At 42.6% G+C, this 13,469-nt stretch overlaps 1 protein-coding gene across 10 annotated transcripts in view; it reads right to left on the minus strand.

Moving 5' to 3' along the window:
* The window catches only part of AKAP13 (A-kinase anchoring protein 13), a 201,514-nt gene that overhangs the window by 37,231 nt on the left and 150,814 nt on the right, over positions 1-13,469 (minus strand). For all 10 annotated transcript variants that reach the window (XM_081124333.1, XM_081124332.1, XM_081124327.1 and 7 more), the window contains 3 exons: positions 9,125-9,164; positions 8,114-8,246; positions 1,700-1,868 (listed from right to left, as the gene is read on the minus strand). In XM_081124333.1, coding sequence (XP_080980459.1) covers positions 1,700-1,868; positions 8,114-8,246; positions 9,125-9,164 — 342 coding nt within the window. The remainder of the gene's footprint in view (positions 1-1,699; positions 1,869-8,113; positions 8,247-9,124; positions 9,165-13,469) is intronic.

Below are 13,469 nucleotides of genomic sequence, written 5' to 3' on the forward strand. Positions count from 1 at the left end.
TAAATACATATACCCTGTGTGTAAAGGCTAAGAATGTTTTAATGACAGATAAGCATACTAAAAAGTGCTTGGTGACTACTGCCCTAGGCAACCAAATTATTCCATTACTGAGAAGCTGACTGAGACAGTCAAAGGGCATTCTCGGAATGAGTCCTATTAGAACCCGGGCTCCACAATAAAAAACACTGGATGATACTGGACAGTGACAGGCTCTCATTTCCTAGAGGTCACATAAAACTTATTACGCTGGAGTTCTCAATTTGCTGGTAAGTCACACACGAAGGGAGAAAAATGTGTGTAATATCTGCCCACAAGGAGGACTGAAGGTTCAGATGAGAGTCCCCAAGAGGTTTACTATTATTATTATTATTATTATTATTATTATTATTATTATTTAAATAGAAGAGTAAAGCAAATAGGGCTGCAGACAACATTTGGGGTACAATATATACACAGAAGTCATTTTATAAGAATGTGAATGACATAGCCAGTCCTAAAAAGTCACTGCCACTGTAGCACAGATAAGGTACACTGTGGGCTATGTGTTAGCTGTTCTACTCAGAAAAAGAGACTCGAAATTGTTATTGCAGTAACTCTGAATCTGCTAGAATAAACTTTAAAAAATTTCCAGTTTCAATAAGGTAACTATTTCTTGTAACAAATCACTGGGGATACTCCATACAAATGACCAAAAACAAGATAATGTCATGACATCATGGTCTAAGAAGTGCTTCTTGGAGTCTGATTAGTCACCATTTAGTCTGAATTGTTTACAGGTACCACATGATGCTAACTGCCTGAGCCCTCTGGGTGACTGGCAGCTGATCTCCAGACGGGTCACTTGTGGCACAACAGCCTCCTTAACTTACCTTGGTATGTGCTACAAACATGATTACTTTCTATCTGTGTAATGACAAAACTTTTAGACATAGTGCCTTGGAGCAGGGATCTGCAAGTGACTGCCTGTGCGTCAAAGCTGGCTCCTGACCTACCAATGGTTTTAACATCTTTAAGTGGTCGGAAAAAACAAACTAATATGCCATGACACATGAAAATTACATGAAATGCAAATTTCACTGTCCATCAATGACGTTTTACTGGAACACATGCTCACTGGTTTATGCATTGTCTACGGCTGCTTTTACACTAAAATGCAGAGTTCACCAGCACGGCCATGAACTCTAAGATACTTGCTATCTGGTCCTTGACAGAAACCGTCAGCTGACCTCCGTCTCAGGGCAGCATCTTATCAACACCCGGAACCATGCTCAGTGAACAGACTGGCTTCCAGGTGGTTTCGGCAGGTCGGCGATAGGTCAGCCTGGAACACCCTGCACAAAGGTACCCTCCCTTGGCAGTCTGCGTGACACGCTGTTGGCAGATGGCTGAAGCCTATACCCAAGCACCACAGCAAAAACGAGCACGATGGCCTGACACGGGCCTGCTGGTGGCTTTACGGCTGGGGCCTAGGAGGCTGGAACAGGCAGTGGCTTAGGGAAACCAGAACAGAATGTTTGAAATTGGGGCTCTCAGAGAAAACAGACAGGCTCTCTGCTCCACACCTCGATGCGCTTCTTCAACGATGCTTAAAGGGAAACATGAAAAGGACGCCGCCTCCATGTGGACGAGGGAGAGGGGGTGGGATGCACAGGAGAGGAGGCGCGAGCCCGCGGCGCGGGGGGAGCAGGGCGCCTCTTACTTGCGCAGGTGTAGGCGTCCCGGCCGGTGAAGGGCTTCACGCACTGGCCGCAGCTGATGGGGCCCACGACGGGGATGGGGCTGAACGCGTGGCCGTTGAGGACCTTCTTCTCCTTCTCCTTGGACTCCTTCTCCTTCTCTCTGACTTTCTCTTTCTCTTTCTCCTTTTCCTGCCAAAGCAAAGAGCCAGTGCTCAGTCGGACCCTGGGAGGCCTTCCCTTTCCCCAAGGGACCCGGGTGAACACTTTGAACGAAAGTGAGGAACACTGGCCGAGGCCATTTTTTACAAGTTAACTTGGGAACATTAATTGTGAAACCACAGGACGACTGGTCAGGCCAGGCAGGTCTGTCAGCGGCTTATTCAGCAGCTACTTAGACTGACAGCCACCACGGCCAAGGTCCAACACCGGGAAGAGGCTTCTATGCTGGAGGAGGGGTGGGGGCGGCGAGAGCCCCCCTCAGTCAGGCTCCTCAGCACAGCCACACGCAAGGAGTTGAGGGCCGGCTGCGGGCAGGGAGCAGGGCAGGACGGCAGAGGGAAGGTGACCGAGCAGCAAGAAAAATCACTGAGGCTCCTCTCGGCCTCCTCAGGCCGGTCACAAACCCCAAGTGAGGGCAGTGTCCGAGGCTGTCTCCTTCACCCTGGCCAGAGAGAGGAAACACCCCCACTCATTCATGTGCCGTTTTTACTCATTAGAATTCCAAGGTCCACAGACATTAACTTTGGCCCAATTTTCAACCTGGGGGGAGGAGGAATTTAAACTTTGAAAACTTAATAAACAGCGATGAGTGCTAGACCCTTAATAAAATAGCTAAAGCAGTCAGGGATGTTTTAGGGACACACCCCTCTTAGGAGGCAAGGGCCGTGGGGGCACCTGTGCTCGCCATCAAAGGTCCCACAGAAGCACCGTCAGGCAGAGCATTCGGCTGGTTCATCAATATCAACTGAGTAGTTGACTTTCAAACCGACTGGACCATGAACTACAAATCACAGAGGTAGGAAGCATGCATTTAGTGGCTGTCATCGTCACTCACTGTGGGGCACCCATTTTCCAGGGAGTATACTACCACGGCTGCAATCAAAGAATTCCTGGAAATGAGTGCCCCAAAGCCAGTGACAATGACAAGTACTGAATGCCTGACATTCTCAATCAACACCCCCACGTACATTATTTCATCTGATTCAGCAACTCTGAAGTAGGTAGGGTGGCCATATGCTGCCCCTTTTACAACTGAGAAAATAAAGATAAATAACAGCTCGATTTGTGAGTAGTTACCATGTGCCAAGCACTGGCACAAGCAATTTACATGCCTTTTCTCATAACAACCCAATGAATCAAGTACGACTTATCATCTCTATTTTACATTTGAGGAGTATGAGGCTTAGAGACGTCTAATTCTGCACTTAAGGACACACACTAATAAATGCCCCAGCTGGGATTACGACCCAGACCAGGCCGACTCTAAAGCTCGGCTCCCATTCACGTCTTTCTCCTGCCAAGACTGGAGAGGTTTGTTGACTCACAAAAGATCACACAGCAAATGATCGGCAGAACCCAGGTCTTCCAACTTCCTCCTCAGAACTGAAACGATGAATGTTTGCTAAGTCAAAGATTCACATAAAGTCCTTTCTAGTAGAACGCACGATAAAAGTCTAAGCACTGAACTGCTACACTTTAGAACTATAAAAACTAACAAGAGAGGAAGGGAGAGAAGCTACTCTACTTTAGTTTACAAAACAGGAAACTGTTTTGAGTGGAAATTAGTAACCGCTACAGTACATAAAATAAAAATCAGTAACAAAAATTGAGTTTTTCAAGTAATTTCTTTCTTTTAGCTCAATTTTGCTGAAGGCTTTTCCATACATAAAATATTCACCTGAAATGCACCTGACTTTTTGCTCAAGAAAGCTAACGCAAGCTCCAAGAGTAAAACAAATCTATGGCAACTTACTCCCTCAAACCCGGCAATGATTTTCAAGTCTGAATAAATAATAAATAATATTCTCATCCTTTGCAACAACCCAAAGCAGTTCTTCCAAGGATAAAAACAAAACAAAACATAACAAAACAAAACAAAAATACACTCCATTGTCTCTCTCTGTGTTTATTAGAATTTAGTGCTTTAAAGAAGCCAGGCTCTTACCTCCCCATGTTTTGATCCTATGAATCTCACTGTTATTTGGGGTACTTCATAAAACCGACCCCATTTTACCGACATGACTGACCCCCATGCCAGGAAATGTGCTCTCACAGGAGGAGGGGCTCATGTCACGGGGCCGAGCCCAGCAGCTCCGCGCTGCCATCAGAGAAGCCTCAGAGGAAGCGGCGACTGGTTGAGAAAGGGAAGGAGGCAGGGCTGAGGCTGCTGGTTTCCTCAACACAAGCTTAACTATTTGAATGCTGCCAGCAAAGAGGTGCTTGAGGACGGTGCTTAGGCTGCAAGATGGGAACTCTGGCAAAGACTGAAGCCAATTTTTTAACAGTGGGAGCTAAGGAATACATCTTACCTATTTAAAAACAGATGCCTCATTTTATAAAAAGCAGTTCCCTTCCTAAGTAACATTTTGGTGAAGTCACCTGTGGTAAAGTGATGATGGGCTGTTTTCTGAAATCTGACTTTTCCATGTTTAACAACTACCAAAACGCTCTCACTGTGAAGCCAGAAGTGATTAAAGATGCAGGTAACAACTACATGAGGATGATATGAAGAAAAATACTGCTTCACGTTTCTAAACCTACTGTTTCAGACAAACAATTTTTTTTAAAAATCAGAGAACACTCTGGACAACTGTGAAACATGCTATGATTACGCAACCTGTCGTGTTGCCGGTCTCTAATCAAAGAAGGCATCAGTGACATTAAGAATTTGTCTAAAACGTTGCTACCCATGCCCTAGTTGTCTGCAGAGGATGGCTTAGGAAAAAGAAAATTAGTGTGACTGGCATTTGAACACTGTAGCAAGCAAACTTACTAAGCAGGAAACAAACTCTCTCCCAGAGGCACTAACAGACAAAAGCAGAAACTGCAAGTGCTTCCTGTTTACGCTCTCCGCCTTTCAAAAACACGTCCAATATATTTACCTAATAACTCATGCCACTTCATTGATAATTCTGAAGAGGACATGTGAAGAATTACTCTCAATTTCTAATCCTACACATATCTAGGCCAGTGCTACACACAAACTGTATTATCCAGGAATGTGAACCATTTGCCAGCCACCTTGCGGCTGGCTTTGGGAGCCTCTGAATATTATTTAACAATTGTTCATTATCACATATTCTAAATTAACATAGCAATTTACTTACTGACTGTAATATATCTCAGTTAATAACTATATCATGCTTAATTATAAGGAAAGTAGAAATTTCCGAACATTCTTAGACTTACTAAGAATTAGGTGTCGATTTATATAATCTTCAGTAAATGCTTAAAGGTAGCAGGAGTGGTTACATTGCACAATAGATTACTAAAAACAGATTAAATGAGTTCTAATAGTATCTGTTTAAAAAATAATTTAAAAGTAAAAGTGTATCATTTTCATGAAAGAAGGATTTCTAGTTTTTTAACATTATGGAAAAGTAACATTCAGTAACTAAGAAAATCAGTAGTGTTAGTATCATCACACTAAGAATTTATTCATTTATTTTTGTGTTATTTTTAGAGCAGTAATTTTCAACCTTTTTCATCTAATGGCAAACATAATCTAATTACTAAAATTCTGTGGCACTACAAAAAAATAGGTATAATTTTGATTCAGTCACACCAGACGGCTATTGTTGTGTTGGCTGTTGTGATTTTTTTTGTTTGACAGCCTCAGGGAAAAGGGGTCAGTGCCTCTGACTAAATAGTCAGGTATTGTTATGTTTTAAAAATTCTTCTGACTCACAGCTGAAAATCGCTGGTTTAGAGAATAAAACACTTCTGCATGGTAACGCTCTAATGTTGGTGCAATGACATATAAAAACAGGGTATTTAATATAACTTAAAAATGTACTGCTTCTGTATGTATTGCTTCAGTATTTCCCCTATTTCTTATAATCTTTCGGTACATGGACAAAAGCTAAACTATTCTATTGGAGGTTCTAAAACAATCTTATTTAAAGTTAGCCAGTTACAATTATGAAAGGTGACTCTTAAACTTCGCAATACATATGGCCACTGGGGTACTCTAAACACTTGAGAATATGAAATAGATTGCAATCTAGGGTTACAGACTTGCAATTTTTTGGGTTTCCATTGCTAACATAGCACAAGCCCCCAAAGATCGAATCTTGAAGCCAAGAGGGAAAGAGGAACCATGTCATTGCAAAAGAGTGTTGTCATTTTGACAGAGGTCAACAGATATAATTTCTGCCAGTGATGACAGACTTCCCTCTACCACAAATTACCTTCTTTTCTCCTGCCCTCTCTCGCCATCCTCCCACTAGCAAAACTCCAGGCCTATGAGATTATTAAAGGCGTTAAAAAGAAAAAGCTACTGTTTAGTAACAGATTTTGTTTAAGGGTAAGCATGAAATGCAATCCTACTTGCTGGAAGTCAGACCACGAGGTTCTGCCTTAATATAATCTAGTTCTGTGACCTGAGGCACGCTTCTTTGCGCTTCATTCTGTACAATGAGGATGGGGTGACTTTTTTAAAGGTCAGGCTGCAGTTTCTAAGTTCAGTCTGACATCATTTTGTTAATGTCTGTATTAGCTCGCCCAAGCGACAAGCGAATTCACTGCTGTGCCCAAAAGTCCGTGTCACTGGGAGATGACAGAGGGGGGCATCTTAACTCACTCACTGCTCTTCCAGTGAAAAGTTTGTTTGAGGAAAATATTCGACTTTAATAACAAACTAAAAAACAACAAAAGCATTCTGAAATCATCCAAACAGATGATAAAGTTTTTCAAGGGAAAGACCATGAGCTTGTTAGCACCTAGCAGGATGCTGAGACTACAGAAATCACTCCTAACATTTGGCTAATTTATGTGGACCTTTCCCAATTTTTTTTTGCTGATGCCAACCAGTGTCCAAGCCAGCAGTGTTAAGTAAAATAAGTAGGCTCTGTTTCAAGCCTGGCTGCAGATACGGAGAATGCCAGCAAGCATCCTTCCCTCTATAACCTTATTTCTGACATACAAAACAGGGCGAAGTGTGAAGTCAATACTTAAATATGTAATTATTCTAGAAACAATTCGCTAGGCTCTCGGCACTGTCTTCTAACTTTCCTGAGTGCCCTACGCCTGTCCAGTCTGTACCTGGGCCGGAGAAGGGAGAAAAACCCATTCCGGTGGCAGGCTGAGCGGAACACTTCTCTGATGGATGAGCAAACCTAGTGTTTGCTAAAAGAAAGAGATCTTTATTCACAGACCTAGTAAAGTACATCAGCTATATTTCTACTATCCCACTTAACCGAGGGCCTCAGAAGCCTGTAGTTTTGTTTGTTGGGGGGAAAAATTGTGGGGAGCTTCACGTTTACAACAGGATTCTTGACTTCAGGGCCTGTTCACTCCCTTACTTCTAAGTGTTAGAATGTCCCTGTGTGTTTATATACCACCCCACAACGCCCACACGTGTGTGTAGCAGTACTTCCTCGGCAAGAGCTCCCTAACCCATGCCCAGCACTTCTGCTTTGGTCTCATTTCGTTGGCGGCTGGTGGGTGGATAAACGCAGCGCCGCGAGGGCGGGAGGCAGAGTCCAGCCCGGGCAGGGGGACACGGAAGTTATCTCCTCTTTTTTTTCTTTGCAAAATACGTTTTTTTTTTAAAAAGAAGAGTAGTTATTTCTGCATGGGGTTTTTACAGGTGACTTTTCTTATTTTTATTATTCTTATAATGAGCATGAAAAAAATTAATAACTATACAAAAACGTGTACAGGTTATGTCCACCATTTAAGCACTGAAGAGGAGACGCTACAACATGCTCCTCGATTGGAACAGAGCTAAGAATGCACATTTGTTTCAGAAGTTCCTGTTATTTCCTGGGGGCCAATCTTCCTAACCTCCAGACCCGAATATAAATATTTTCAACCCCCTGATCTTGGCATAAACCCCCTCAGTTGCATTTTAAATCTGATGACTGATTTAAGCACCGTGGTGGAGAGTGTGGCATTTGAACCTCTGGCTCCACATGAGGGGCACACATGCACCCAGGTAAAGTGTCTCACTCCTACAAAAGGGAGATCATCTCTACCTTACAGGCCTGCGGAAAGGACTACGTAAGATAAAGTATGAAAACCTCACAGCACATGGTGAAAACTCAGTTAGTGGTATTACCTCTTATTTTTCTTGCTGTTATTTTTTTTAATATTAGGCTATTTCAGAGAGTACCTCTGAATTTATTTCCATACCTCCTCCTGATTTCGTTAGCTCTCAGGTATAGGCGGGCTGTGACAGGAGTCGCACGAGGAATGCCCGTGATGGTACTTACTTTGCTCTTTTTACTGCTGGACATTTTATTCCTGATGTAGCTGAAAGTACGACTGACTTTCGTTCCACTCTTGCCTTCAGAATCCTTCTTGGAGGGGCTCTGTGGCAGGAAGCTGTAGCTCTCTTCTGTTATACTACATAAAAACAAAAAGATTGGTATTTTTAAAAAGAGACTAGAGAAGTTATCTTTTAAAAATTACAACACTTTCTATATAATTCTTTGTCACCATTTTGGTAACATATTAGTTCAGCTACAAGCCAGTCACCTCATGCACTCCCATGAAAATGGGAGGCGGAGTAAGGGAGGGACAGAGGCCGCAAAACAGTTTGATACAGTAACATGTGAGAACAGCATCGCACAATGCCCGTGTTCTGTTGCCAAAGGCACTGTATCATCTCTCATTATCACGAGGAGGAGTCCAGCACAGTAAGAGACTTTGAGAAAGACCATGTTCATACAACTAGAACAATAACTATACTACTTATTATTGTTAATCACTTGCTGTGTCTAATTTATAAAGTAAACTTCATCATTTGTATTTATGTATACAAAAAATATACAGTATATATAGAGCTTGGTATTGTCCGTGGTTTCAGGCATCCACTGGGGGTTTTGGAACGTAACCCTCTGGACAAAGAGGGACTAGTGTGTACACACACACACAATGTTATTAGACTTAAGAATTAAAAATCCCCATACGCGAAAGCAAAGAGCAAAAAAGTTCATAACATCAAACAGAAGTGTTTCTCACATGAATGAATGTGAACAATAATCTTTTTATCATTAGGACGGTGTAAAGAGTAGAAATGGAGAAAGAACTGAAGACATTATTTAAAAACGATACAGGCTTCATTACAAACCACTTCCAACCAGCGTTCTGAATTTATTACTCGAGAAAGGAAGAACCCAGTGACCTCAATTCACTCAGTTCACTTAGTGAAATACAGTGACACATTGTGGATTTCCTTCACTTCACTGCGGGGAAAGGAGCGCCAAATGAATGTACAGTACCTCTCCGTCAGGCTAGCACTGGTGTGGAAAGGCCGGGAGTCTAGGGAACAAAAACAGCAGAGAAAAAGTTAGAACAAAAGGCTTATTCCCGAAGGACAGAGAAATGTCTAAAATGTTTACAATGACACTGTTCTAGATTTTGAACAGAGAATCAAAATTGTAGTTACTACTACGTAAATAGCCACCAGGTGGGACTAGTGCTAAATCTCCAAAAGACTGCTTTTTACAGTTTTTCTTCTACCTATCTGGTGTTCTTCCAGTTCACTTATAATGCATGGTACCAACAGCCAGGTGAGAGGGAAAGACGAGCCCAGTAAGGGTAAGACCTGGGACCTGCCCCTCAGTTCTGCATGGTTTGGGTGTGAAATCATCAGCATTTTAATCTCAGGAGGCTTTTGTTTACTCAAACAAAACAAACAAAATCCCCCAAAAGTGTGGTTTAGATCAGTGGCTTTAAAACTTTTTTCACCCAAAGGAGCCTTGAATGTTACATGCAGCATGAAATTCTCTCAAGCTGCCAGGACCCTGTTGTACACTTAAGCGATTATCTAGTAAGTTACCACACTAGTAATGTGAACTGAAAATAAAATCTGTAAAAATATCAACCAGCACAGAGCATAGTCAAAAACAGGGTCCCAGGAGATTTCTGTCAAATAAATTAAAAACTGCACAAACAGGCCATAAGTGAACACGGGGAGAACCTAGGACTCCTGTAAAGGTGCCCTGCCTTTTCACTGCTGAAAAAACTTCAACTCATTTACTATTATCTTCTAGATGTGGTTCCAAAAACACGCACAGATCACACCAGGACGAAGGAAAAGGGCCAGCCCACAGGGAACACAATAATGGCACCAGCCTGTGTGGTTCCCGGAAAGGCTCCCCAGGCGACCAGTGCAATTCATTCACATTTCCCTCTTTATTTCTGAATATGGAGAATTCTCATATAGCTTAGAAAAAATTCATGCAACAAATATGTACCTGTTAGCGTATGAAACAGGAAGCAAATTATTTTTAATGGTCATAATTTACAGCTGGAGGGCTTTTTCCCTTCAAAGCAAAAGCATCAGGAATAGTGGCGCCCCTCAGGATTCTGTACCTGGCTCTCTTCCTGCTCACCCCAAATCTCATCCCCACCCACCTCTTAACTACAACCTGCACACGGTGTACACTGGTGACTCGGAACTTCTACCTTCAGCCAGCTCTCTCCTTTGAGCTCCAGACTCATTCATCTCACTGCTCACCTGGAGGTGGGTATCCCTCGGGCAGCTCGAACGGAACAAGTACTTAAGTAAACTTACCTTTTCCTCCAGACTTGCTGCTCCCCTTACGCCCCCCTTCATTTGGTGAGTGGTACCCAAATCTAACTCATTATTCCAAGCAGAAATGTGGGTCCCATCCTTGAACCATGACTTCACACCTCAGTCCTTTTGACTTTGTCTTCTAGATTCTCTGAACATCAGCGTCTCCCCTACTGGCACTGCTCTAGGCCCTGGGTCAGGCCGCCAAATACGCTCGTCTGAATCCTGCTCTGCCTGCCTCTGCTACCCCGCAGCTCGTCAGCGTGGTCTCTATGAAGTATTTCATTCAATTAATCAATTTAATCAACTTAAGTCACTGAGCTCAGATAAGAAGCCTAATCCCTCCACCCTGCTTCCCACATACTAATTCACTCAGCAAATTCCTACTTTTCTTTGGGTCTCAACTATGATACTACTTAACCCAAATTAAAGTGTGTATGTATGAGTATAACATACATACACACACTTAATAACTATGCATATATTCCAGCCTGGCAGTTTAACCAAAGACCAGTAAGAAAAACTCTATTTGCCTGACTAAATTTTGTTCTGACGTATCTGTCCATGTTACATTTTCCAAACAGAACTACTGTAAGAAAATGAATGTATTCCCATAAATTCTCATCCCAATGTCCACGGTTAAAAAAAAGAAAGAAAATGAGCTAAGAAAAGAGAGAAAATATCCTCATCAGCACTGATGTCGGGCTTTTCAGAGGCGCACCCTGAACTTTGGCCACACGGATTAAGTATCTTCTGAGATCTGGTGCATATTATACACCTAAACGGCACAGTTCAGCTCTGAAGACCTGAACTGTGCACAGTCTAATGCAAACTATTCAGTTACATGCCTGTGTTCCCATCGAGGCACGTATAAGAAACGTGGCCAATTCCCACCCAAGGAGTTACGGTATACATATGATCCGAAGGACAAGTGGCACCTGTGAATACGATCCTTTGTGATAACCATGCAAAATGAAGGGGGAAATGAAACCTCGTTAAAGAAGCCTATGAAGTGAAAACATCACATGGGTACCACTCTCCTTTTAATATCATCGCCACTAATGTGCCAGAGTTCTTCCAGGGAAACAATCAATCTGGCAGTCTCTCTACCGTTTGTAGGCATCTTCTGGGTGGGTGCAAGCAAGGAAAAGTTTAAAAACCAAATGATTCTGTAGAGCAAAAATGAGGTTTATTCTTAAATTCTACCCGGAAACCATGTAAGTCTCCTGGCGGGCTGGGAGCCTCCACCCAATCCTCTCTGATGCAGGAAGGAGAAATGCTGCAACACATTTATTTCCTGGAGCGGACTCTCTGGGGGCCGTCCTGCTGGCGTTTCCCACATGACACAGGCAGTGTCAGAGCTACTGATTCTCTAAAAGCCGGCAAGATGCACCGTCATGTTCTTCCATGGACACAGCAAACGGGAGACATGAGTTGGGAAGCTTTCCCACCCATTGTGGCTCCTACATAAGCCATCGCCCGTCTACTCTTCAGCCCCAGAAAATGATTCAGAAATATCTGAGTCACCTCCTTTACTCAGTCTTTCCCTCTACATCAATGGATTTTTGCAAAGGGTCCCAGCTTAGAAATAAGGCTGGAGCTTGTCTGTTTTTCTAATCTAACAAATGATACACGGTGTCCCAGACAGCAGCTCAGGGAATGCACATTTTCAGAAATGTTCAAATGTGAAAGACTGTGGTGGAAACAGGCAATTTCATTAAAGGAACAGGACAGAGCACAAGTAAAAGCTGGCAAGTAGTGAGAGAAGGTTGATTTTAGAAAGTATTTTTTTCCTAGAGAAGTATGTTCATGAGACAAAGCCCCTTAAAGAAAATGAAGGACAATGTCCTAGTTTCTGTGACACTGCTGCAACCTGTCAGAGACAAATGGACCCTGGCTCTGCTGAGGGCTTTAAAAAATTCACATTTAAGCCTCATCACATTATTACCCATTTAATAGTTCAAATAACTGAGGCAGAGTTTCAGTATCTAGCCCAAGGTCCCACAGTCACTAAGTGTGCTTACAATCAAACCCAAAACATGTGAAGTGTACCAAACATTTTAGGCTATAAAATCACTGTATAGATATTAATTATGATAATTTCCGCTAAGAAGACCGTGACCAAAGATGAATCATGCAGCATTTGAGCGATTTGGAATTGAAGATCTGAGTGTGTGACAAATCAAAAACTACCCAGTTGTCCTGATGCTTAAAGGCACAGCACATGATTCAACACATGAAACAGAAGTTTTAGTCTTTTGTTCAACAGCCAGGATTTTTACATCTACCAAAGAATTTATCATGTTTCCAGTGCAGAATAAAAAAATCCAGTTGGGAAAATTGACTTAAATGTATAAAGGGAGGGACTAAGGAGAAATAGCGTCATTAGCCCTCCAATTATATATAGTACATGCTAACTCAGGGAATTAAGTGGGGTTAGTCAACAAGTTTATGACCGCCCCTTCAAACCTGCATGAAATGTACCCTATAAATCAGGATGACGGCACCCTATGTTAATGAAAGGATTGACCTCTTGCTTAAAGCTCTACTCTGACAGGGGTCATTCTGCCGCAGCGAGCCGAGCCGAAACACCCCCGGCAAAGGAAGCAAATCGTGTGCCAGCACCTCTGGCACTCGAGGACACTGTTCCTTGGGAGTTAGCTGCATTATTTATAGTGTTTGGCTAGCAACTGAAAACCCAGTAAAACACCATCTTGCATTCTGGAGAAAAAATAATGAAGTGTTTCACGCACTAGGTGAGAGAGTGTGACAAAACATAGGAAAAAGATCTCTGTGTGAGACACATTCTGTTGGTGCTGCGTATTTGCTGCTCTTGGAGTAGAGTCTCCACCAGGCCACCATACTGCTCATCCTGGGGGAGGGTACACAGAGCTGTCTCACAAAGGGTGCTTTCTTGTCTGTCCCCGGTACTCCAGGTGCATCAAATCCAATATAAACTATTTTGTTAAAATAATTTTCATTCTAACCCAAAGCCAGATCAAAACAAAACCCAAATCCAAACAAAAGCGGGAAAAGCTATTTCTGTT

Source organism: Miniopterus schreibersii (assembly GCF_964146895.1).
Source record: "Miniopterus schreibersii genome assembly, chromosome: 22".
NCBI lineage: Eukaryota > Metazoa > Chordata > Mammalia > Chiroptera > Miniopteridae > Miniopterus > Miniopterus schreibersii.